Source organism: Bubalus bubalis, chromosome 7 (assembly GCF_019923935.1).
Source record: "Bubalus bubalis isolate 160015118507 breed Murrah chromosome 7, NDDB_SH_1, whole genome shotgun sequence".
Classification (NCBI taxonomy): domain Eukaryota; kingdom Metazoa; phylum Chordata; class Mammalia; order Artiodactyla; family Bovidae; genus Bubalus; species Bubalus bubalis.
The window spans coordinates 25,684,807-25,712,381 of NC_059163.1; the positions used below are offsets into that span (position 1 = coordinate 25,684,807).

General features: G+C 45.0%; 1 protein-coding gene and 1 long non-coding RNA gene across 8 annotated transcripts in view; one reads left to right on the forward strand and one right to left on the reverse strand.

Annotated features, from left to right (window-relative positions):
• Window positions 1-9,942, reverse strand: part of SEPTIN11 (septin 11) — a 112,576-nt gene extending 102,634 nt beyond the window's left edge. For all 7 annotated transcript variants that reach the window (XM_044945744.2, XM_006059942.4, XM_025289860.3 and 4 more), the window contains exon 1: window positions 9,772-9,942. In XM_044945744.2, the coding sequence (XP_044801679.1) occupies window positions 9,772-9,798 (27 nt within the window). In that variant the 5' untranslated portion in view covers window positions 9,799-9,942. The remainder of the gene's footprint in view (window positions 1-9,771) is intronic.
• Window positions 9,943-10,101: 159 nt separating this feature from the next.
• Window positions 10,102-26,621, forward strand: LOC123334401. The gene is made up of 2 exons (XR_006552174.2): window positions 10,102-11,718; window positions 26,442-26,621. It is a non-coding gene; the product is annotated as an uncharacterized LOC123334401 (long non-coding RNA).
• Window positions 26,622-27,575: the final 954 nt, after the last annotated feature.

Sequence of the window (27,575 nt, forward strand, 5' to 3'; positions counted from 1 at the left end):
GCTCTCTGACAGCCTAGAAGGGTGGGATGGGGTGGGGAACGGGAGGGAGGTTCACAAGGGAGGGGACATATTAGGTATACCTGTGGCTGATTCATGTTGATAGATGGCAGAAATCAACACAATATTGTAAAGCAATTATCCTCCAATTAAAATATATATATATTTTTTTTAACTTTCTAAACATATTTAAATAAAAAGGGACATCACAAGGAAAAACAAAACACACACACATCTTCCCTCATACATTCTATGTCTAGTTTCTAGGTAACAAAATATATGTCACTGACTTGAAATCAGTATGCTAAACAAGTTACAACACAAAGTAGGCTCCATACCCTCAGAAAAAGCACCTGCAAACTGGGGAGTGTGAGAATTCCATCCCAAGGATCTAGGGAGGAAAACCATAGAAAAGTTTAGGTGACAGAGAGGCCTTTTTCCTAAGACCAGTTTTTACAGAAGTTTGAAGTCTGACCTCTAGTAAATAGTAAAAATCTGATAAAAGATCAGTTTGTTGTGAACCTATTTTTTTTTTGATGTCCAGAATGCTTTGTTATGTTACAAAAGTAACATGCAAGCTCCCTCATCTGCATACGGCAAAAAAAGAGACCCAAACCAGGAAACAAGGTGTTTTCGCCCAGTTTTCCCCAAAATGCAGAAACCTGAGACAAGAGCGTGTGTGCACGCAGCTATTTTGAAAAGGGATCCCAAGGAACAGGAGTGGGGACCTGGAATAGTTTAACAGGGAAAGAGGAACATCATCTTAAAGGACGGAGCCAGTCATTGCTGTGGGTGGGGGCCCACGTGGACCCTCTGAGGAGCCCTATCTATTGTGTTTCAGAATTGTCCAACTTCGTAACAAAAGAGAGAAGTATTTCTCTACCAGCTTGCATCCCCAGCACTCAAAGGTGGGCCCACGGAATGGTAACAACCTTGGATATCCAGATTTGTACATAAGTCAGAATAGCTAAGCAGAACCCAAGTGGCTACAGCAGAAAAGCTTAGGGAAGAAAGCTGTAGAGATGAGACCTATGCCTGCCAGAGATCAGCACAGCACAGCTGGAATTAAAATGGACTACATCACTGAAAGCACTTGGTGTACTAACTCATTTAATCCTGTAAACCTTTGAGTAAGGTACTGTTAATTATTTGGGGCTTCCCAGGCAGCTCAGTGGTAAAGAATCTGCCTGCCAATGCAGGAGATGCAGGAAACACTGGTTTGATCCCTGGGTCGGGAAGATCCCCTGGAGGAGGAAATGGCAACCCACTCCGGTATGCTTGCCTGGAGAATCCCATGAACAGAGGAGCCTGGTGGACTACATCCATGGGGTCACAAAGAGTGAGACACGACTGAGCGCGTACTGTAATTCTTTTACAGATGAGGACTGAGAGGTAACCTAAGGTCATAAAGGAGGTCAAATGGCAGAGCTGATACCCAAGGACTCCTCCAGCAGTCTGGCTCTAGAGCCCACATTCTTAACCGAAATGCTGCATACAGTCCTCCATCCAAGTGGTCTGCAGGGACCACATCAGCGGCTGGGTGAATCTAGATACGTAGTGCAGACTACACTAGGCTATTCTATATAAGGGGCTTGAGCATCCACATATTTGGGGGTCCACGGGGATCCTGAAACCAGTCCCCACGGACACCGAGGGACAACTGTACTAGTATCTCTCAGTGGAGAGAAAACAACACAAAAAAGAAGGGGGTCATAGATGTATCTGCATTTAGAAACAGACAGGCCTGGGAAAAAAAGACTGATTTGGAAGCATCCTAAGGGAAATCAGCCTATCAAGCAGCTGGAAGTCCTAATGGCCTCAAAACCAGTTCCCAGAGAGTACAGTCCCAGAGCTGGGGCCACCAGAGAGCAGCACAGAAGGTCTTTGAGAAGGTCACCGCCCATCCCTTATCTGGTGATGAGGCTACTTAGAAGTTCACTGTGAAAGAACAGCAACAGTCACACTCTCAGCCTTCAGTTCATCCTGGCTGAACACTTTCTCCTTCTCTCTTCAGTTTACAAAATCCAGCAGGAATCACAGAAATCAAACAGACCTAGAGAAATCACTACCGACAGGGAGACAATTTTATAAAATAAGGACACTTGGCTCTTCAGAAGACGCCCTGACTAGGAAGGGGAATGTGTTAGTCACTCAGTTGTGTCCAACTCTTTGCAACCCCATGGACTGTAGCCCACCAGGCTCCTCCATCCATGGGATTCTCCAGGCAAGAATAGTGGAGTGGGTTGCCATTTCCTTCTCCAGGGCATCTTCCCAACCCAGGGATCAAAGCCAGTCTCCTACGCTGCAGGTAGATTCTTTACTGTCTGAGCCACCAGGTATGGTGAAATCTCGCTATTGAACCCCACCACTGGCCCTCCCTAGGGGAGGGTTGACTTCCCCCATGCCCTCCAGCTTGGCCATGTGACCAGCAGAGCCCCTCTCTGCAGAAGACTATCCACCTCCATCCTGCTGAATTTAGAAATGACCGTTTATTTTGGCCAGTGAGGTTCACAGTGGAAGTGACTCATCTAAGAGCCTGGAAAGTCAGTTCAGGGTTCAGCCTGCCTCTTTCTCCTCTGCTGCCAGACTGGCAACATCCAGAGGAGAGGACAGGACACTCCCTCAGCTGGGTCCAAGGGTCAGTTCAGCATAGAGCGGATCTCAGAGGAAGGAACAGACAGGGACTCTGCGTGAGAAACAAACCTCTGCTGGGGAAGCCACCAGATCTTGGGAGCGGTTTGTTTACCTCAACAGAATTGAGTCTCCCTGACCAACAGGTGTACGCACGTTGGTTAACAGCCATGGGTTCCAAAGCCAAGTTGTCCCACTAACTGGTTGTACCAGATCAGGTAAGTGACGACTTCTTTGTGCCTCAGTTTCCTTGACTACATTACTTCTTAGGAATTGTGAGGATTAAAAAAGAACTGTCTTGACAATAATTTAAACAGAAAACACTTAAAAAGTCAAGATGCTGCACAGGTTTCCTGTACAGAGAAGTTGTGAGTCAAGCCTTTTGCTTGCAACAGCAGGTCTGAGTAAATTTAATGGGCACCCTTAATGAGATTCATGAAGTTTATACTGGCATGGAAATGGTACACAAAGGGAGATGAATGAAAAAGGATTAAGTCTTAGGAGGACTCCGGGTTTTTTTTATTTTATTTTATTTTAGTTCTACCAATTTATTGCTACCAACCCGTAACCCTCCACCCTCATGCACACATGCTCAGTCATGTAACCCCATGGACTGCAGCCTGGCAGGCTCCTCTGTCCATGGACTTTTCCAGGCAAGAATACTGGAGTGGGTTAGGACCCTGGTTTTTAAGACGTGGGTCGGGAAGATCTCCTGGAGAAGGAAATGGTAACCCACTCCAGTATTCTTGCCTGGACAATCCCATGAATGGAGGAGCCTAGTAGGCTACATACAGTCCATGGGGTCGCAAAGAGTCTGACACGACTGAGCAACTTCACTTTCTTTCTTTCCTGTCTTCACAGGATCCAATGGGTTTTTAGTTTTCTTTACGGACAACACACAATCTGAGGCGGGAGGAGTCCCAGCATTCTCCCCACCCCACCCTTTGGAATTCAGTTGCTTCAGTGTCTAAGACTTTAGTTCTGCTTTTTGAGGAAGAGCTCAATACAGATAACTAGACAGAGGAAGACCTGGTGATTCTGTTACTGGATCCCTCCCCCTCTCCCTGCCCTTCCTCAGGCTTCCTCTGTTCTTTAAGGGCTAGATTTGGCCACGAAAGGAATCAACTCCCCTGAACCTTCCCTGAAACCTGAAGAATTAGTGTTCTGAAGATTTTCAGTGTCTTCTATCAACCAAGCGCAAGAATCTGGGATATTGTAAGTTGTGGGGCGGCAGGACAGCATCAAAAATACTGAAAATGCTGTGCAGTTAATACCCATGTCCCGAAGAATGTACCACAAACGTGATGTGGTCTCTTTCCATCACCTCCCCAGCCTCCTATCTGTCTACCAATCCCCCATCTTGAATGCTGATGTCCCTGCTACACCGGATTTAAGAGGCTCTGCCTCACCTCAGAGCTTGGCACACACTGTTCCCTTGGCTTGGAACACTTTTCCTCACCTTGCTTTCCTTGCTAAATCCTAGTACTTATTCATCCGTTAGAGAAATTTGATGAGAGCAGCAGGAACAGCATCTCAAGTACTCACATCATAACCTCAGCACCTGCACAAAGAAAGTGCCCATGAAATATCTGATAAAGCAGATGGATAGGCCAAGATGAAGCCAGATAAAGCCAAGAATGACTACTGATGCATTAGGGTATTGAGAATGGTTTTGTTTTGCCACTTTTAACCTATCTGTATTACAATGATTCTACTTCTATGAGAAAAAAAAAAATTAGAAAGTAAAAAAATTCATAAATTCTTTCCAAAGGAATGTTAGTCATCAAAAGTAGACACATTTTATGTCTATTTTCACAACAATTTTAACATAATAATTTTTTTTAAAAAGGCAGGAACGAAGCTGCCCCTTGTCAGACACCAAAGATGCCCTTTTGGAGCATGAAGTCATTGCTACTTCTCCAGCGCAGCCTGGCCCCTGCATCAATACATCACGCTCTGTCCTGTGCCATCCTAGCCCAGCAGATAGACAAAGTACATCCACACAACTCAACCTCCTGCATCCTTTGACTTGAGTGCCATGCTCACTCTCACTGGCATGGATCTGGAAGAGGTGGCTCTGATGCCTGGTCATTCAGGCAACAGACCTGATTTCTATCTCAGGCCAGGCCTGAGACAACGCAAACTTGCTTCTTAGAGCACTAGGATTCTTTTTAGAAACCTGTTTCATCTTAGGGCCAGTTCTGTTTCTCTCTGTTCAACAGCAGCTGCACTGATGGGCTGCCAACAGGCCTGAGTGGGTAGAAGAGGTATTATTTAGTTGGAAGGGAGTTTTCTGTCAATCTGGATTAAAACAAACTAACAAACCCAAAACTGAGGCGGTACCAATTATATTGCAAAGTAGTTCTCCTTGGGAAAAAGGATAGAAGCTTTAGATCTACTGGGTCTTTGTTTCAATAATGGTTCAGCTTGGCTGACCCTGGGTGAGACCGTCTAACTAAGGCTATGAAAGACAGCTCCCCCAAAATGATAAAATGCAAGAGCGGTCCCTACCCTGCACCTCCCCCAACCAAGTGTAGGCCCTGTAAAGAGAAAGAAAGGAACAGAAAACTCTGTAGCTGGCTCCACAGGGAGTCAAAACCCGAGCATCATTATCAGTTGTGGTACCATCAATGAGTGGTAATAGACACTGAGTCTTCTGGTAATTAATCAAAGCAGGCCATCCAAATCATTCATTCTTTTGTCTGGACACAGACATACGGTGGCCCCTGTGAAAGCACTAAGCATCTGTTTCCTTCACTATATGAACCTCCAATTAGTCACACAGGGTCTTCCCAGGCACATAGTTTGGTTTATTTATTTTTTACACATATCCCCTCTGTTTTGAATTTCCTTTCCATTTATGTGACCACAGAGCACTGAATAGAATGCTATACAGTAGGTTCACATTAGTTATCTATTTTATTGTTGGTGTGGTTTAGTTGCTCAGTCACATCTGACTCTTTTGTGACCCCATGGACTGTAGCCCGCCAGGCTCCTCTGTCCATGGGATTTCCCAGGCAAGAATACTGGAGTGGGTTGCCATTCCTTTCTCCAAGGGATCTTCCCAACCTGGCGATCAAAAACACGTCTCCTGCACTGCAGGTAGATTCTTTACCACAGTGTATATATGTCAATCCCAATCTCCCAATTCAACAGTTTGGTTTCTTAGTAACAGTTTATATGGTACGGGTTATGCTTGCTGGTATAAACCTCAAAAAATGGATGAAAATAACACTCCAAGTACTGTTATATCAGGACAATGGGATTATGAGTAGCTTTGGTCTTTTAAATCAATTACTTGGGTCAATTTTTCATTGTGATGTAGAGACATCATTTCTAAAGATATTTTACAAGACAGAAAAATATTCCACAGCTTTCAAAAGATTTACTCTTTCTGCCACAACCAGAGACCTTCATGTAGGGGCCACATCCTCAAGTCATAAAAATGGCAATTTTACAACAAGGGAAAATAACTTTTCACTGCCAGTCCTCACCCTCCGGCTGAAGACAGATCATATCTTAAGAACTGCCTATAATAACCCTCAAACAGATAATAACACTCAAACAGATAAGATCCTTCACCTGCATCATAGCTATTCACTCAGCAATAGGCACGTAATTTCCTTTCTCCCTAAATGGCTTACATACTCTGTTGAAATTTGTTTCTGTAATACACACAGACACTAAATCTTTCAGAAAATAAAAGCTCCAGGTAAAAAGGAATTTCTCGGTTGTCTGCTACTGTATCCCAAGCACCTAGAAAAGTATTGGCACAGAGGAGGTGTTCAATAAATAGTGTTAAATGAACTAATGAACAAACATGATTTTCTATTCCTTTGGGTACAGTGAATAAAACAACAATTAAACTTGTTTCTTGAAAAAGTTTCTTGATATCATAGAGGACTCTCCACCACTGGAAAAGGTTAACACTTCTATTAGGGATAACGCAGAAAATATTTCTGCATTGCGGAGGAGGCTGAACCAATTGACCTCTAAAACCCCTCTAAACCCCCAGACCCTATAACTTGATGAACACCACTGGGTAAGAGAGAGGATCAGCTACTTAAAGCCTCTTCCCAGGTAGAGTGAATTACCATGCTCTGATTAAAATAAAGATAATAGCTGCCCTGGGACTTGGATGCCAAAATACTAACTCATCCAAAATGTGGACACATCCCTAGGGAAGAAATGCTCTTGCTAATCACCAGTCACACTCTGGAAACAGCAGATGTGCCTCAGGGGCCTCTGAGACCCTAATACAAAAACCACGCTTGAGAAAATGGTGAAGCTAGGGGTCGAGATCAAAATGGAAATAAAAAGAATCACACCACACTGAAGCTCCTGTTGCCCAGCCAACAATAAATCCACTTGAGATGTCTCAATTTAGCCTTGAAATTAAAATGGATATAACTGAATATAACCACTTCAGAAGACAGAAAATACTACCTCTGATATGTAAAGATTTTTGCTCAGTAAAATGTCATATTTACTTGGGATATCAGATTAAGATATTCAAATCCAAGAATGTCGTCTCAAGCTGAGAGCAACTTATTTTGACTGAACTTTTCTTCAATCTGAACGAGAGGCAGTTTGTAGGGAAAGGAGATTTGTTCATGGTTTCCTAAACAACTTAAAAAAACAACAAATTCTAAAGGAGTAACTGGGGACATTCCATTCACAATCAACTTTGGAGTAATTCTTTTCTCTCAACGCACCCTTCCCTTCTTTTGTTCAAATCACAGACTAGATAAGGGAAAAGGAGGGGCAGCGAATTCTACCATCAAGGACTCTATATAGAGACCTTGGGGCTGGGTTTGGAGAATCTTTTGCGTTCACTGGGGTTGTTTTGAAGACCTAAGTGCAAATACTACCCTAAGACAGTACCTGAATGAACAAAGTGAAACCATTCAACAATTCCTTGCAAGTTGCATGAAAAGACTTTGTAACTTTGTAGTCAACTCCTGATCACCCCTACCACAACTTGATCCAAAAAAAAGTCCTCTGTTTTCAAACTGTAAGTAATTTAATCTTAATTCTAGTGACAACAGGGAATGTGCAGAGAAAGCAGGCACCTCCTCTGTGTACATATACTTTGTAAAGTCGCCTCTGTTTTTGAATGAGCAAGGTCTTACACAAGAATTCTGAGGGATTAAGTTCACATCTGGTTGGCAGACCTGGTGTTGGATATGATTACGGCCACACAACTGAGTCTTAAATCCACATATTGTTCCTATTGAGCTGACATATATGAACTAACTAATTTATAGAAAATGTGCAGCAAATTATTTCTTCCACCTCCCCCTTGCCCCAAGAATGCACCAGTAATAGGTGTCACTGAAAGACATCCTCCCCCTACACACACAGAATATTTGCATTCCTAGCCACTGTCCAATTATCTTGTTATTTTAGTTATCTGAATCACTGCTCTGGAAATGAGAGAGAGTGTGTGTGTGTGTGTGTTTGTGTGTGTGTGTTAGAGAAGGGGTTGGGGTAGGGGGATGGGGATAGTAATTTAACCAGATGAACTTGACCTCTCTGGACCTCAATTTTCTCACCAGAAAAATAAAGGGATCAGCCCAGAGACTGCAAATTCCCTCAGTAACAACGATCTATGACCACTAATTATCAAGAGGAGACCTGAATTCTTAAGAGTATGTCATTAAATATTAGAGTTTAAAATGCCTACAAGACCCACAGTTACGCTTCAATATAACCACTGCACATGTTCCGAGGGTGGAGAGTGCCTTTGAAAACATCTCTGGCAGCTGAAAAACCAGGTTAGAACCCGGAGAGGGACTCCGCTAAATGATGAGGAAGGGGGTGCAAAAAGAGAGGGTATCTGGGGGAGGAGTTGCAAGAAGAGCCGGGGCGGGCGGTGTTGGGGGTGGGGGGGCGGGTAGGATCTGAGAGCACAGTCTTGAATTTTGCACTTCTGGGCTTCCAGAGCTTCCAGGATCTCCCGGAGACTTGGGTCTATATACCTACAAACCCTCTGCAGCCACCACCTGCAGCTACACAGCGGTGAGCAGGCGAAGAAGAGAAAAGGAACAGGCTGTGACAAAGCGGGAAGAGCCTCTCTCAGAGAGCCCACAAAGCCTTTGGGACGAAAATGGACTTTGAACAGCGACAAAGAAAGGGGGAAAGAGAAAGAAAACGGACTCCGCCTTCCTCACCCGGCTCTGCTCCTTTCAGCAAAAAAAAAATAGGAAAAGGCCGCCGCCGCCCCTTCCCTTCGCCCTTCACCCGGGATGAGGAGCCCGGCTGAAACCGCGCCCTTGAAGTCCCGCTGCCGTCCAGGCCGGGTCCGGAGTCGCCCACTGAGCCCTGCACCCCCCGCCCCGCCCGCAAACTCGCGGCCTGAGCATCCCCTTCCCTCCCTTCCTCCCCGGCTCCCTCGTCCCAGTCCCGGGGCACCCGATTCTCCACGCACCCGCCATCCCTTCCTCTTCCCGCGCCCCCGCCTCCGGCCTTCCAACCGCAGAGCGCTTTAAGACTTTCACCCACCCGGACAAGGGGGCCCTTTGAAAACTTTGTCTGTGTATCTAGGGCTTTTGTCCACATCCTGGGCAGGGCCCGGTTACCGGCGTGGGTGCCGGAGGGTGTCCGGAATCTCTCAAGGCTGGGGAAGCCACCACGGAAATCCCTCTCCTTTATTTTTGAGCCGGTTTCTTCCACCCTAAGACACGGCGCTTGGACTAACAATTCCCACGCCCTGGTAGCCCCTCGGCGCGGGGGAGCCGGGAGGAAACCCCCGCACCCGGCGCCTTTCTCCACCGCCACCAGAGAAAAGGTGTGCGCGGGGAGAGGGAGGCAGCCGAGAAACACCGTGGCCAAAACGACCCTGTTAAAAGAAGGGAAAAAAAAAAAAAAAAGGAAAGGGGTCCTTTTTCTCCCACATCCCCAGAACCGGGGCGATCCACTGTTGCATCACGTAGTAGCCGAGCCTCCCGGATCCTCGCCCTCCCCTTCGCCCCAGACGCGCGCCCAAATTCATGCACACTCCCAGGGCCACCGCCGCAGCCGTCCCGCGCCCCCGCCCCGGCCCCCGGGGTCCCGGCTGATACCCTCCGGCCAGCGGGAACCCCCCACCCCCACCAGCGCCGGAGGAGAGGCGGACGAGGAAAGCGAGGCCCCGGCACTCACAGATGGTCTCCCCACGGCTACGGCCATCGCGGCGGCGGCGGCTCTGGTTGCGCCCGGTTGCTCTCCGCCAACACTAGCGGCTGCTGGTCGGGCTCGGGCTCCGGCTCCGGCTCGCCACCCCCGCGCCTCCCTGGCGGCTGCGCTCTGCTTGCGCCCGGCTCCCGCGCGCCACCAGCAGCATCTACTGCCCCCACGCCGCCGCCCCTCCCGCTTTATTAGAGCAACATGGCCACCCGCCTGGAAGGGACCATTTGCTTCCCCAGGAAGGGGTGTGAGCCGGCGCGCCCAGGCTGAGGCGGTGGGAGGGAGGAGGATGGGCGGGTCTCCAGCCCCGGTCAGCCAGCCCCGGCCGCCGGGCTCGCCCTCCCCGAATGGAGCGGTCGGCTCCGAAAGGACCCGCTCCAGTGCCACCCGGAGCGCCCTCCAAGCCTGTACGCTGCCCGCCACCCCCGTTCCACCACGTGCTGGAGTCCGAGTAAAAGCCTGGGCGCAGAGGTCCCAGCCCTGGGTCCCGCCACGCGCTTCCCCAAGCTGGTAGTTGGAGCGCCTGCGGAGAGGGAGACGGGGCCCTGGGGCGAGACAGGTCCACGCGGACAGCTTCTCGCCGAGAGTTAGCCCCATGGCAAGCACGCCCTCCTCGGAGGAACAGGCTTGAAAGGGGAGTGGGTCATTAGGGAGAGCGGCGGGCGACCGAGGTGGTGTTGGGCAGACCCCTGCGAGGGGAGAGTTGTCCCCCCACAATTCTTCTCTCCTAAGGGAGAGACTCAAATGCATGCAGCTGGAAGCTGTCACTGTAGCGTGCGGCCGGGTAGGCGACCCCACCGAAGAGGAAGAGGCCGGAGTAGTTGCGGCCGTGCACCGCTAACCACCGCCTGCCAGAGAGGAAGAAAAGGACGCCCCAGCCGGAGAATGAAAGCAGCTGCTGACTGCCCTAGAGCGTGGGGGCCGAGGCCTCCCCTGGGTGTAACCGGAGAGCTGGGCACAAGTGAGATCGCTGGAGACCCGACCCCACGACCCGGAGGCGGGCGCGCGGGGCGGCGGCGGCGCCAGGCGGGTGACCCTGGAGCGGGCGCGACTCCGAGCGCGTGGGACTGGAGACTGCTTTGCGGTGGGGAAGGGTTTTTCCGGGAGGTGTTGGGGCATTGCTGCGTGTCTGTGCTGCGGGAAGAACGGCAGAGTCCCGCTGCACGCGGGGTGGCGCGGCGCCTCGGCCACGGCTGGGGTGGCGAGGTAGGGCTGGGGTGGCGAGGTGTGTTTGGGGTGCTGTAGATTACCGCGGCCCCTCGTGGAGTCGCGGTGGCGGGGGTGGGGGGCCCTGACGACACGGTGATCGAGGATAGCGACCGGTCGGGGAAAGGGAAGCCGCTGGATCCTAGCGCAGGGAAGGTGTGGTAAGGCGGTGAAGGGCTGTCTGTGATCAGCCCACGGGATTGCGCCCTTGAGGAAATCCTGGGCCTATTGAATTAGGTGATAAGACAAACCGCCTCTTCAGACTGGGGCGCCTCAGAGTCTGAGCTGAGTCTTCAACTACCCGGGTTTCTCGGGGCCTTGGGTTTGCCGCTCCAGCTGTCTCTGCCCCCAAGGGTGCAGGATTCAAACTCGCTGCGCCACCTTTGCCGAAGTGTTGAGTGAGCTCTGGGTGCGCTTCCCGCTGCTGCGAGACAGACACTAGGTTGTACCGGGAGGGGTTGAGGGGCTAGAGGCAACCCAGGCTGAAGTCCATCCTCAGGGTGCTCATGGGATCGCCGGGAATGAGAATACGATGAAAGAGCTCTCAGTGAAAGGGCTTCCCAGGTGGTTCAAGTAATGAAGACCCCGCCTGCCAATTCAGGAGCCACTGTTCCATCCCAGGGTGGAGAAGATCCTCTGGAGGGAGAAATGGCAATCCACTCCAGTATTCTTGCCGGAAAAATCCCACGGACACAGGACCCTGGCTGGTGAGCGAAGGTGAGGTTGCAGAGTTGGACACGACTGAACACACACGCACTGGATGAAAGAAAGATGAGCAGCTCCTGTCTGTAGCCCAGACCCTCAGAGCACTAACCTCTTCAGTTCTGACCAGTGTCTTCCCCTAGACTTCAGATCTTTGTAAGACAAGACCACCAATTTATGTCAAGCAGACATGAGGCACCCTAGGTACTGAGTTAGGATTACCAGGTGCATGGGTGCTGTGCAAAGGGAGGGGGAAGAAATACTTAATCCGCAGCTGTCTGTGGTATATGGACATTGGGTTCCTTCTCCTGGAGGGAGGATTTAAGAGCAACACTGCCCTGGACCAGAGGGCAGGTCCCTCCACAAGCTGTCAACCCCATAAGGGCAGCCGCAAACCAGCCCTCCATTTTGTGTTATATTGATCAAACCAGACTGCAGGGTCTTATTAATTGTTTTTAATTTTATTGACTTATTTTGTTTGCAAATACTTATATTGAAAGAGGCCAAAGGTAGCTCAGATGGTAAGGCGTCTGCCTACAATTTGGGAGACCTGGGTTCAATCCCTGGGTTGGGAAGATCCCCTGGAGACGGAAACAGCAACCCACTCCAGTATTCTTGCCTAGAGAATTTCAGAGAGGAGCCTGGTGGGCTATAGTCCATGTGGTTGCAAAGAGTCAGACATGACCAGGCAGCTAAGCATAACAACTACAACCTGACTACCTGGATTCAAAATCCTGGCTTTACTGTTTGACAGCTGTGTGACCTTGGGCAAATTACTTAACATTTCAATGCTTCAATTTTCTCATCTTTAAAACCTGTTTAGTGATCCGTCCTCCCTAATAGGGTTCCTAAGGGCTTAGATTACCTTTTTAATTCTGCCCAGCACTGTGCTAGCAACTAAAAAACTATTTTTTAATGGGATGCCTCTCTGACTCTTAACCGGTATACAGTCTGCTGAGAGACAGATGTTGAAGAATTCTAATAAATAGGCCAAATCCTAGAAAAGATATACGAATTATGGGATTTCAAAGCATAGTAGAAGGAGCCATTCACTCTGCCTGTCAGAAAAGGAAAGGCTTCACCATAGAGGTGGAGGGGAGAGGGCAAGAAAGACATTCCAAACAAGGGATGAGAATGAGCAAAGAGTCAGTGGCTTCAGGGGTAATGATGCTGTGGCAAGGATAGGTATTGGCATTTGCTAGTACATAGGAGCTGTAGAGGGAGCCTGGTAGAGTGGGAAGCACACAGCACTCCGTATTATCACTTACCAGCTTTGTCACATTGAGCATGTTAGCCTTTGTTCATCTCATTTTTTTCCTATTGCAAAATAGGGTAGTAACAGTGAGTCCTGATGCAGGATATCCATGTTCCTGCCCCCAAGAGAGCCTGAACGTAAAGGGCTTTCTTTCCCTTAGGTTCAGTTAGCTGAGTTCGGGCAATGGGGAGCAACAGCAATACAGCAGAGGAGTCTGGTTACTTATTCCCCTAGGCTCCTTTGCTATGATGTGACTGCAAGCTGGCTAATTCTGTAGCTCACAGTGACTAGGTTTTTCTAGGGTAACCCAGGGTAACCTGGAGGAAGAATGGCAATCCACTCCAGTATTCTTGCTATTGTTCAAACTTTCTGGAAACTTTTGAGACTGAAAAACAGCATTGGTACCATTAGTAACTACACTAAAACAATAGGCAAAAACCAGGACTTATGGTCACCCTAGCTATTATTATAAGATGTTATTAATTGAAAGATGATCATACTAATACACATCTTTTACTGGACTATGAGTGTCTCAAGGCAAGACTGCTTATTTGTGTTACATGAAGTCTGATATATTCAGTAAACATTGAGCTGTATTAGAATAGAGATGAGACTATTCCTTCTCCAGGGGATCTTCCTGACCCAGGGATTAAACCGCATCTCTTACATCTCCTGCATTGGCAGGTGGATTCTTTACTGCTAGTGCTACCTGGGAAGTCTGCACACACAAAGTCTGATACATTCAATAAATGTTGAGTTACACTGGAATAGACATGAGGCTCAGAGAAGGCAATGGCACCCCACTCCAGTACTCTTGCCTGGAAAATCCCATGGATGGAGGAGCCTGGTAGGCTGCAGTCCATGGGGTTGCTAAGAGTCAGACACGACTGAGTGACTTCACTTTCACTTTTCACTTTCATGCATTGGAGAAGGAAAGGGTAACCCACTCCAGTGTTCTTGCCTGGAGAATCCCAGGGACTGGGGAGCCTGTTGGGCTGCCGCCTATGGGGTCGCACAGAGTCGGACACGACTGAAGCGACGCAGCAGCAGCAGCAGAGGTGAGGCTAGGGGTTAAAAAAAAACGTTATTGCCATGCTAAGGATTTAGAAAAGATTTCCTGATTCTGGGAAAGATTGAGGGCAGGAGGAGAAGGGGCGACAGAAGATGAGATGGTTGGATGGCATGACAGACTCAGTGGATATGAGTTTGAGCAAACTCCAGGAGATAGTGAAGGACAGGGAAGCCTGATGTGCTGCAGTCCATGGGGTCACAATGAGTCGGACACGACTGAGGGATTGGACAACACAAATACAGACAGAATGTAAATTAACAGTTACTCTGGACTGATGTGGTAGAGAAGTAATAACTAAGTAATATCTAAGGGGTATGGGATTTCTTTTTGAAATGATAAAAATGTTCTAAAATGTATCATGGTGACATGTAAGGTTCCAGTTGTTCTGTTCTGTATCAGCAGTAAGTATATTCAGTTTTTAAGTTTTTAGTCATTCTAGTCATTTTTCAGTGGTACCTCAATGATCTTTTAATTTGCATTTCTCCAGTGACTAATGGTGTTGACACTCTTTCCATTTGCTTATTTTCCATGCATGTACCTTCTTTGGGCTTCCCCAGTGGCTCAGACAGTAAAGAAACTGCTGACAATGTGGAAGACTGTGGTTTAATCCCTAAGTTGGGAAGATCCCCTGGAGAAGGGCAGGGCAACCCACTCCAGTATTCTTGCCTGGAGAATTCCATGGATAGAGGAGCCTGGTGGGCTCCAGTTCATGGGGTCGCAAAGAGTCAGACTGAGTGACTAACACTTTCACTTTCATACCTTCTTTGGTTATATGGGGTTTTTTGCTGTTTTTTATTAAACTGAGTTATTTTATTGTTTATTCTTATGCTTGATGTATGTTTTACACATATTTCTATGGTTTCTCATTTCATTTTCTTCAGTTCAGTTCAGTTCAGTTCAGTCACTCAGTCGTGTCCGACTCTTTGCAACCCCATGAATCGCAGCACGCCAGGGCTCACGTCCATGGAGTCAGTGATGCCATCCAGCCATCTCATCCTCTGTCGTCCCCTTCTCCTCCTGCCCCCAATCCCTCCCAGCATCAGAGTCTTTTCCAATGAGTGAACTCTTCGCTGGAGGTGGCCAAAGTATTGGGGTTTCAGCTTTAGCATCAGTCCTTCCAATGAACACCCAGAACTGGTATCCTTTAGAATGGACTGGTTAGATCTCCTTGCAGTCCAAGGGACTCTCAAGAGTCTCCTCCAACACCACAGTTCAAAAGCATCAATTCTTCGGCGCTCACCTTTCTTCACAGTCCAACTCTCACATCCATACATGACCACTGGAAAAACCATAGCCTTGACTAGACGGACCTTTGTTGGCAAAGTAATATCTCTGCTTTTTAATATGTCATCTAGGTTGGTTATAACTTTCCTTCCAAGGAGTAAGTGTCTTTTAATTTCATGGCTGCAATCACCATCTGCAGTGATTTTGGAGCCCAAAAAAATAAAGTCTGTCACTGTTTCCACTGTTTCGCCATCTATTTCCCATGAAGTGATGGGACCAGATGCCATGATCTTCGTTTTCTGAATGTTGAGCTTTAAGCCAGCTTTTTCACTCTCCACTTTCACTTTCATCAAGAGGCTTTTGAGTTCCTCTTCACTTTCTGCCATAAGGGTGGTGTCATCTGCATATCTGAGGTTATTGATATTTCTCCCGGCAGTCTTGATTCCAGCTTGTGCTTCTTCTAGTCCAGCGTTCTCATGATGTACTCTGCATAGAAGTTAAATAAGCAGGGTGACAATATACAGCCTGGATGTACTCCTTTTCCTATTTGGAACCAGTCTGTTGTTCCATGTCCAGTTCAAACTGTTGCTTCCTGACCTGCATACAGATTTCTCAAGAGGCAGGTCAGGTGGTCTGGTATTCCCATCTCTTTCAGAATGTTCCACAGTTTATTGTGATCCACACAGTCAAAGGCTTTGGCATAGTGAATAAAACAGAAATAGATGTTTTTCTGGAACTCTCTTGCTTTTTCCATGATCCAGCGGATGTTGGCAGTTTGATCTCTGGTTCCTCTGCCTTTTCTAAAACCAGCTTGAAAATCTGGAAGTTCACGGTTCACATATTGCTGAAGCCTGGCTTGGAGAATTTTGAGCATTACTTTACTAGCGTGTGAGATGAGTGCAATTGTGCGGTAGTTTGAACATTCTTTGGCATTGCCTTTCTTTGGGATTGGAATGAAAACTGACCTTTTCCAGTCCTGTGTCCACTGCTGAGTTTTCCAAATTTGCTGGCATATTGAGTGCAGCACTTTCACAGCATCATCTTTCAGAATTTGAAATAGCTCAACTGGGATTCCATCACCTCCACTAGCTTTGTTTGTAGTGATGCTTTCTAAGGCCCACTTGACTTCACACTCCAGGATGTCTGGCTCTAGGTGAGTGATCACACCATCGTGATTATCTTGGTCGTGAATATCTTTTTTGTACAGTTCTTCTGTGTATTCTTGCCACCTCTTCTTAATATCTTCTGCTTCTGTTAGGTCCATACCATTTCTGTCCTTTATCAAGCCTATCTTTGCATGAAATGTTCCCTTGGTATCTCTAATTTTCTTGAAAAGATCTCTAGTCTTTCCCATTCTGTTGTTTTCCTTGATTTCTTTGCAATGATCGCTGAGGAAGGCTTTCTTATCTCTCCTTGCTATCCTTTGGAGCTCTGCATTCAAATGGGAATATCTTTCCTTTTCTCCTTTGCTTTTCACTTCTCTTCTTTTCACAGCTATTTGTAAGGCCTCCTCAGACAGCCATTTTGCTTTTTTTGCATTTCTTTTCCATGGGGATGGTCTTGATCCCTGTCTCCTGTACAATGTCATGAACCTCCGTCCATAGTTCATTTTCTTAATAGAGCAGAAAATTTTATTTGATGGAGTATAACTGACTTTTTTTCTTTTATGGATCGAGCTCTTGGTGTCTAAGAAATCTGTCAAATCTTTGTTTTTTTCTAGAAGTCTGTAGTTTTTGTCTTTACATTTAAGTCTGTGCACAGCTTTGAGTTAATTTTTGTATATGGTGTGAGATATGGATGAAAGTTTATTTTCTCACATATGCAATTTTTCCAGCTTCACATATTGGAAAGATTATCCTTTCTCCACTGAATTGCCTTTCTACCTTTGTCAAAAATTGATCAAGCATATATATGCTTGTCTAGACTAATTTCTATTCTGTGTATTGGTCAATGTGTCTATCATTTTGCCAACACCACACAGCCTTGGTTTCTGTAGCTTTCTAATAAGTCTTGAAATGAGGAAATATGAACTCTCCAACTTTATTCTCTTTCAAAATTAGTTTCACTAATCTAAATTGCTTGCCTCCGTATAAGCTTGTAAAATCATACCAAAAAATCGTGATGGGATTTATTTTGGATTGTATTAAATCTATAGAATCACTTGGGAGAATTAACATCTTAACACTATTGAATCTTCCAATCCATGAACATAGTATTTATTCCCTCTGCTTGCTTTTTTTTAATATTTTAATTTCAGAATACAGATTTTACATGTATTTTTTGTTTTTTTGCCAACAGTTTTATCAAAATACAATTCACAAGCCATCTGGTTGTTGTTCAGTCACTCAGTCGTGTCTGACTCTTTCTGACCACATGGATTGCAGGACACCAGGCTCCTCTGTCTTCCACTATCTCCCAGAGTTTGCTCAAATTCATGTCCATCGAGTCGGTGATGCCATCCAACCATCTCACCCTCTGTTGTCCCCTTCTCCTCTTGCCTTCAATCTTTCCCAGCATCAGGGTCTTTTCCACTGAGTTGGCTTTTCATACCAGGTGGCCAAAGTATTGGAGTTTCAGCTTTAGCATCAGTCCTTCCATTGAATATTCAGGGTTGATTTCCTTTAGGATTGACTGATTTGATCTCCTTGCAGTCCAAGGGACTCTCATGAGTCTTCTCCGGCACCACAACGCTCAGGTTTTTTTATGGTCCAACTCTCACATCCATACATGCACATATCATACAATTTACTCATTTAAAGTATACAATTCAACTTTGTTTTTAGTAGATTCACCAGTTCCAGTTTCACAATTTCCTCCCTTTGTTTTCCTTCAGTCCCAAGGATGATTATGATTCCTAATTTTATTAGTCTTTGGGTGCCTTGCCATCCTTATTTGTTTGACTTCAGTGCTTCTCAAATTTTAGTACATATGTGTCACTTGGAGATCCTGTTAAAATGCAGATTCTAAAATCAGTAGGTCTGGTGTAGGAGCTGGTGCTCCTTGGGTCCATCAGTCTCCCAGGTGATGCTGACGCTACTGATTTGGTGATTATACTCGACTAGGAAGTGTTTACAGTTCTACCCTTTATTTAAGAGGTTTTTTGTTTATTAATTTTTTTTATTTGAAACATCTGCTGTAATGTCCCCCCCCCCCCCCCGGCCCCCCACCCCCCAACCATGGAGACTTTGGTCGCTATATAAGGAAACAAGAAAAAAGTTGATATTGTCATTCATAAGCTCAATTTCTTTCCGTTATTGAAACAATTGGTTAAAAATTCATTCTAGACAATGTTAAATTTACCAGTAACTCAAACTCTGCCCTGTTCCTGTTGCTTTTTTACTATTTGAAAATCAGGACAATATTTGCCCTTCTTCAGTCCTTGGCATTTCTTATTTTTCTCTGGTTTTCCAAAGCTGACTGACACTAATCTACAATCACTTATGCAAAGTCTTTCATGGATAATTCATTGAGGCCTGGAACATTTAACTCACTTAAAGAAAGCAATTGGTTGCTCACTTACCACATTGGATTTCAGTAACCTTTTAATCACGTTAATACTACATTTTTCATTTAAAAATTATTCTCTCTGAGAGAGGAAATGAAATTAAAGTTGGGTAGCTTTTACTTTTCTCTGTCATCTGATAGCATTATATCATCAGCATCAATAGGTGACTTTATTCTTCCTTTTCACCCTCTTATGACAAGTATTACTTAAAAAGCAAGAAACAATTTTTGAAAAATTCTTGATTTTCTTTTTAAAAGCAAAATTAAGTCTGTAAGTATTAATCCTTGTAGGCTTGTGCTACTCCTTAATATATGCTCCTTTTTAAAATCTGATCTTATTAAGGAGCATTCTGTGAAATGATCTGCTCCCTGGAGTATGATGACTTGGCCTGCTGGTCACTCTTTGGCAGCCAGCCCCAGAGTTGGGTCAGTTCCCATAGTTCTGGCATCTCTAATTCTCAGATAATTCCTTTCTCCCTGTAGCCAATTATTGTAATATTAGTTATTACTCCTTTTTTTGTGAGCCTAAAAATTTACATAGTTGAAGTCCCTTCAACCATTAGATATTGACACTGGATTAGAACAGATTCATACATGCTGCTGCTGCTGCTGCTAAGTTGCTTCAGTCGTGTCCAACTCTGTGTGACCCCATAGACAGCAGCCCACCAGGCTCCCCCGTCCCTGGATTCTCCTGGCAAGAACACTGGAGTGAGTTGCCATTTCCTTCTCCAATGCATGAAAGTGAAAAGAGAAAGTGAAATCGCTCAGTCATGTCCAACTCTTAGCGACCCCATGGACTGCAGCCTACCAGGCTCATCTGTCCATGGGATTTTCCAGGCAAGAGAACTGGAGTGGGGTGCCACTGCCTTCTCCAGATTCATACATACATACCTGTATATTTGAGCAGCAATATCACTTCTACATTTTCACCTTTTGTCTCAACCTGTTTGCAATCCATCATTCTACTATCATCAATTTCTACCAGCTGAATAACTCTCTGGCCCATGAGATTCCTCTGCACTGCCATCTCTCTTATTGTCAACTCCTTCCTTTTGAATGAGGTAAAATTTTCTCTCCCTATTTCAATCATCTATCAATATCTTGATTCCTCATCTATCAATATCTATTAGATTACTTTCATTTCCTTTTGTTAATTTATCTGGCTTGAGGGCATTGCTCAACCAGTCCATCCTAAAGGAGATCAGTCCTGGGTGTTCATTGGAAGGACTGATGTTAAAGCTAAAACTCCAAAACTTTGGCCACCTGATGTGAAGAGCTGACTCACTGGAAAAAACCCTGATGCTGGGAAAGAGTGAGGGCAGGAGGAGAAGGGGACGACAGAGGATGAGATGGTTGGATGGCATCACTGACTCAATGGACATGGGTTTGGGTGGACTCTGGGAGTTGGTGATGGACAGGGAGGCCTCTGGCGTGCTGTGGTTCAAGGCGTCGCAAAGAGTCAGACACAACTGAGCAACTGAACTGAACTGAAAGTTCAGTCATGTGGGAAGGGGAGAGGGTAGGACTGTACTCCTAAGATGCAGTTGATTGTTGACAGAATCTGAAGTTTACAGAATGGAGTCAGTGTAGTTCAGCCACATGACATCATAAAATATGTTTGGCCAAATGCACATGAAATGCTACTCAACATCACTAGTCTTTAGGGAAATCCAAATTAAACCACAATTATTTACCACCTCCTAGAATGGTGAAGGAGAAGGCAATGGCACCCCACTCCAGTACTCTTGCCTGGAAAATCCCAGGGACGGAGGAGCCTGGTAGGCAGCAGTCCATTGGGTCGCTAGGAGTCGGACACGACTGAGAGACTTCACTTTCACTTTTCACTTTCATGCATTGGAGAAGGAAATGGCAACCCACTCCAGTGTTCTTGCCTGGAGAATCCCAGGGACGGGGGAGCCTGGTGGGCTGCCCTCTATGGGGTCGCACAGAGTCGGACACGATTGAAGCGACTTAGCAGCAGCAGAATGGTGAAAGTTAGAAAAAATTGGCAATACCAATTGTTAGGGAGGATGTGGAGTAACGAACTCTGATGTATTGTTAATGAGAATGTAAAATATACAACTACTTTGGGAAACAACTTGGCAATTTCTTACAAACATTAAATAATAAGTCATATGATTCAATAATTCCATTCAGAGGTACAAGAGAGACAAGAACTTGTACCCACAAAAAGAATATTCATAGCAGCTTTATTCATAGTAGTCCTGAAATGGAAACAATCCAAGAGTCCCTCAACAGTTTAATCGGTAAATAAATTGTGGGCTATCTGTACGATTGGATACTACTCAACAATAAAATAGGGGCTTCTCCAGTGGCTCAGCGGTAAAGAACCCACCTATAATGTGGGAGCTGCAGGAGACATGGGTTCGATCCCTGGGTCAGAAGATCCCCCAGAAGAGGGCACGACAATGTGCTCCAGTATTTTTGCCTGGAGAATCCCACGGACAGAGGAGCCTGGCAGGCTGTGTCCATAGGGTCCCAAAGAGTCGGACATGACCGAAGCGACTTAGCACAGTCAAAATAAAATAAAATAATCCACAGATAATGCAAAATGTGGATAGGTCTCAAAAGCCTTATGCTGAATGAAACAAGCCAGACACAGAAAAGTGCATACAATATGATTCCATTTATATAAAATTCTAAACCCCCAAAACGTACTTATAGAAAGCAAAATAGTGATGGCCTGGGGTCTCAGGTAGGGTGGATTAACTTGAAAGGGCACAAAAGGAAATTTTGAAGTAATAAAATATGTTTTAAATTCTTTTCTTAGAGCCAAACTGATGGATCTTTTTTTTTAATTAATTAACTTACTTTTGACTGTGCTGGGTCTTCATTGCACGAGTTGCAGCTAGAGGCGGCTACTCTTCGCTGCAGTGCGTGGACTTCTTATCGCGGCTTCTCTTGTTCTAGAGCACGGGCTCAATAGCTGTAGCCCACGGGCTTAGTTGCTCCGTGGCATGTGGGATCTTCCCTAGCCAAGGATCAAACCCATGTCCCCTGCAATGGCAGGTGGATTCTTAACCACTAAACCACCAGGGATGTCCCCAAAGTGTTCTTTATTATGATTGTGGTGGTGATTACATGAGTGAATTAATTTGTCACAGTTCACTGATCTCTATACTTAAAATGGATATGTATTATTGTCTATCAGTTATACATAATAAAATTTACTTTTAAAATTATTGTACCAAGGTAGCCATTGTTATATCAAAAACTATAAGAGTAGGTCTCTTTTGTCTATTTAGATTTATTGAATATCTACTCTGTTAGACATCAGGCAAGGTATTTTGCATGCATATTTCATTTAGTCATCACAACGTGCTTAGTCACTCAGTCGTGTCCCGCTCTTTGTGACACTTTGCCCTGTAGCCTGCCAGGTTTCTCTGTCCATGGAGTTTTTTGGGCAAGAACACTTGAGATGTTTGTCATTTTCCTTCTCCAGGGGGTCTTCCCGACCCAGGGATTGAACCTGTGCCCCCTGTGTCCCCTGCATTGCAGACACATTCTTTTCCCGCTGAGCCATTGGAGAAGCCCAAGTTATCACAACAGCCCTCTGATAGCTGCTCTATTTTACAGCTGAAGATAATGAAGCACAGAGACTTTAAGAAAATTGCCTTATGTCCAATTATCATTGTGACATTAGGAAATGGCAGAGACTCCATCCCCACCTTAACACGCATGTCATTCTTCATGCAGCTCTTTGAAATTTTACTTACCAAGTGTAAGAGAATCACCAGCATTACTGAAACACTAAGGAACATAAGGTTTAGCATTTGAAGGAGAATCCTCAGATGTGAAGAGACAGTTAGGCAAACCTAACTCTGTTATTACTGAGGGTATGTTTATCACAGCTTGGAACACCTCCATATATGCACTCAACATGCCTCACTATTGTTGTTGTGCTGCGTTATTTCACCTGACCCTTGAGACTCCCTTCCTTCCTGCTGCCACTATCATATCGCACCCAGGGTCTGCTGATCCCTTTTAATACTCTGATCCCAATCCAGACAAAACCCCTCATTAGGACCCCTTTGCGTGCTTTTTTGTTTGTTTTTTTCAGAGTGTGCTTAGTCACTCAGCCATGTCCAACTCTTTGCAACCCTTTGGACTGTAGCCTGCCAGGCTCCTCTGTCCTTGGGATTTTTCAGGCAAGAACACTAGAGTGGGTTACTATTTCCTTCTCCAGGGAATCTTCCTGACCCAGGGATCAAACCTGCATCTCTTGTGTTTCCTGCATTGCAGGCGGATTCTTTACCCACTGAGCCATATTGTTCCCCTTTAGCCTAACAGAACTGAACAAAACTTAAAACAAACAAACAAAAAAGACTTTAATGCTGCTGCTGCTGCTAAGTCACTTCAGTCGTGTCCGACTCTGTGCGACCCCATAGACGGCAGCCCACCAGGCTCCCCCGTCCCTGGGATTCTCCAGGCAAGAACACTGGAGTGGGTTGCCATTTTCTTCTCCAATGCATGAAAGTGAAAAGCGAAAGTGAAGTCGCTCAGTCGTGTCCGACTCTTAGCGACCCCATGGACTGCAGCCTTCCAGGCTCCTCCGTCCATGGGATTTTCCAGGCAGGAGGACTGGAGTGGGCTGCCATTGCTAGTGGAGTACAAAAGGCAAATAAGCAAAGTGGATAATTATGATTAAAACCATCTGACTTACAAAATATTCTTACCATCTGTTAATTAAATGTTTATCAGTCATGTATTATGGGAAGAAGAAATTATTCATTATAAGACGTGTATAGTATATCATTTCTGTTAAAAGGAGGATAGAAAAAGGCTCCTAAAGCAAATGTGCATAGAATGTCTTCAGAAGGAAGGATGAGCAGGAAATTGCTAATAGTGTTTGCTTCTGTGAAAGGGCATATGGGCAGGTGTGGGCCAAGTTAATAAACATTGTGGGTGCCTCAACCATGTCCATTTTACCCAAATGCATTTGGAAAACTGACTTTTTCTCCAGGGATGTCTCTGACTGATATAAATATGGTTCCATTTTCTTGACCTGTTACATGTGATCCAATTTTGTCTGGTGAAAAGAGAGGATAGTATTGCTGCAAGCTTCTGGAATTATGCTTTTTCACTCTTAGGAGAGATTAACATGACGCTTGCCTGGTGGTTCAGACAGCAAAGGATCTGCCTGCTAATGTAGGAGACCCGGGTTCGATTCCTGGGTCAGGAAGATCCCCTGGAGAAGGGAATGGCAACCTAATCCAGTATTCTTAGCTGGAGAATCTCACAGACAGAGGAGCCTGGCGGGCTACAGTCCATGGGTTGCAAAGAATTGGACATGACTGAGCGACAATCGCTTTCACTTTTCATCAGCTTTTCTCTTCTGCTGGACACAAACAAGGGAGAATGAAGCCAACTGTTTCCATTTTACAACTATGCAAGAAATCAGCCTCAGGCTGAAGCCCATGAACTAGAGAGCAAAGTAGAAAGACAGGAAAAATCTGGTCCTTGATGATACTGTTAAGCTGCTAACTCAACTAACTCTTGAACCCTATCTTGCATTTCTTTGATAAATGAACTGATACATTTCCCTATCATTTAAGCCAGTTTTGGTCAAGTGTCAAGTTTCTGCTACTTGTAGCTGAAAACAATTAATGGAGATGGAGACTGTTTCCCTTCTATATACTTTCTATCTTTTCCTTTTTAAATCATGTGCATGTACATCTACTTTAAAAGATTGTAAGAATTTACTGTGTTCCAGGCATTGAGAAATAGAGTATTCAAGTGCCCTTTAATCTTAAAATCTCTTTAAGAGATTTGCTTCTTTCTCCTCAATGAGGTCAAGCATCCCAACTCCTCTACAAGGAAGATATGGATTTACACTTCACAGAGTGAATACAAGTTGGACTACATGAAACTGACATTTCTGTAGGTCAAGATGGTCAAATATTGGCAATTTTACAGTATAAATTTTACAGTATAAATCACTAAACACAGTATTCATGTAGAAGAAATTATACATAAGTTACACACATTACTAGGCTCATCAGACTCCCATGCCAATGCCCTGAATAAGCTTGGCCATTAATCAACTTTCTCTTAGGCTTTCCCCAGTTGCTGGCTATTTTCATCATTTCTACCCCTAGATCTCAGAGAATTGATGGCAAAAGACCAGATCAATACACATTCATGTTGTCTACTCCTATTTTTTTTTTTTAATATATACTTTCTAGTGCCTATCATTCCCCCTGGCTGCTATTCCATGCTTTCTACTGACAGAGAAAACCAAATCTTCCCAGCAGGAGTGCCCTGAAAAAGTGAAAGTGAAAGTCGCTCAGTTGTGTCTGACTCTTCGACCCTACGGACCATTCAGTCCATGGAATTCTCCAGGCCAGAATGCTGGAGTGGGTAACTCTTCTCCAGAGGATCTTCCCAACCTGAACCCAGGTCTCCCACATTGCAGGCAGATTCTTTAAAAAGCTGAGCTACAAGGGAAGCCCAGGAGTGCCCTATCCCTGCTAATATACAAATTGGCACATGTATCTATAACTCACAGCATCCCTTTTCCTTCCCAAAGATGCTGATCCCCAGACCCTGCCCTGTCACTTGTCTGATGGTGAAGCAGAAAGTAAAAGAAACAAAAAGACACTAATATATCATGACATAGAGTATTGGTTAGCTGCTGCTGCTGCTGCTGCTGCTGCTGCTAAGTTGCTTCAGTCCGACTCTGCGATCCCATAGATGGAAGCCAACCAGGCTCCCCCATGTATTGCTGCATAAAAAATTACCCAAAGTGTAGTGACTTAAAACAATAAACACTGATTATCTCACAGTCTCTGCAGGTCAGGAAGTCAGAAGCAGCATATCTGGGTGGTTCTGCCTCAGGGTCTCTTATGACATTACAGTCATGGTGCTGTTGGCTGGGGCTGAAGTCATCTGAAGCCTTGGCAAGGGCAGAAAGGGATGCTCCCAAGGCGGCTCACTCAGATGCCTGGCAAGTTGGCATTGGTTATTGGTGAAATGATGCGGTTCTTTCCCATGTAGATGTCACCATAGGGCTGACTGAATATCCTGTAATATGGTAGCTGACTTTCCCCAAATAAGTAATCCACAACAGAGAAGTAAGCCAAGTGGAAGTTACGAGGTAGACAGTTAGGAAAGTCACACACACACACTCTGCAACATCCCATTTGTTATCAAGTTATCTCTATTCAATATAGGAGGTGACCACACAGGGGTTACCAAGAGGCAAGAATTGTAGGGACTATCTTGGTGGCTGATGCAGCTGTAATTGCTACCATTTCACAGATGAGAAAACTGATGCTTGTAGGGTCTATAGATATGTCAAAGTCACACACTTCATGAGAATTTGGTAGATGCGGATGGGAAGCCAATGCAGGCTGACTTTCAAGCCCAAGCGCTGGTTTCTGTCATCCTGCCCCTGACATACTACCCCAGAATGACTTCACATTGCTTTGTCACCGTTAAATTAGTGTTTAATTATTTTATAATTTTTCAGTTTTCTTATAAGGCTATACATATGATAGACCTTAAGTGAATAGTTACTTACATATACATCCAATAAAGTAGCTTTTAAAAGTAAAAGGATTAACACCCTTATTACAAAGTTTCGGCATGGCTATTATGCATGCCCAATTGATATTCTAGTTTCAGTAGCAAATTATATTAATAATTGTTATCATTATTAAGGGAACTGGAAGAGTGACTGGACAAGAATTAGACTGACCCTCATGGAGAGGATTGAGAAGAAAAAGAAGCTAAGTCCATCGATTCTTTTTAGGGTTAATCCAAAACTGAGTCTGATCACCTGTTTTTCTCTGATCCTTATTATCATCAGCCTTCCCTATCAGATAAACAGATTAACCAGAATGTGAGTGAATTTAAATGTGTAATCAATTCTTCTCTGGTTCTATGCAATGACAAAGTTTATATTTGTGTTTTGATTGAAAACATTTTTTTTACTTTTAATTTTTGTTTAGATAAATTACATATACGTATACATACAATTTATTTATAAGAATCTTTAATAATCCAACCTCTCAGAGAAAAGCATATTAATACGCTGTTATGTTTTCTCCTAAAACAGTGAATTTTTTTAAAAATTGAAGTGCAGTTGATTTACAGCTTTATGGCAGTCTTTGCTGTACAGCAGAGCAACTCATCATTTTGCCAACAAAGGTCTGTCTAGTCAAAGCTATGGTTTTTCCAGTAGTCACGTATGGATGTGAGAGCTAGACTATAAAGAAAGCTGAGTGCTGAAAAATTGATGCTTTTGAACTGTGTTGTTGGAGAACTCTTGAGAGTCTGATCCCACCAGTCCATCCTAAAGGAAATCAGTCCTGAATATTCATTGGAAGGACTGATACTGAAGCTGAAACTCCAATAATTTGGCCATCTTATGCAAAGAACTGATGCAAAGAACTGACTCATTGGGAAAGACCCTTATGCTGGGAAAGATTGAAGGCAGGAGGAGAAGGGGACGACAGAGGATGAGAGGGTTGGATGGCATCACCCATTCAATGTACATGAGTTCGAGTAAGCTCTGGGACTTGGTGATGGACAGGGAAGCCTGGAGTGCTGCAGTCCATGGGGTTGCAAAGAGTCAGACACGACTGAGCGACTGAACTGACTGACTGAAAGTGACTCAGTTATACACATATGGACAAACTTCTTTTGTACTCTTTTCCATTATGGTTTATCACAGGATATGGAATATAGTTCCGTATGCTATACACTAGGACATTGTTGTTTATCCTTCTATATGAAATAGTTTGTGTCTACCAACACCAAACTCCAGGACATCCCTCTTCCTCCCCATCCCCT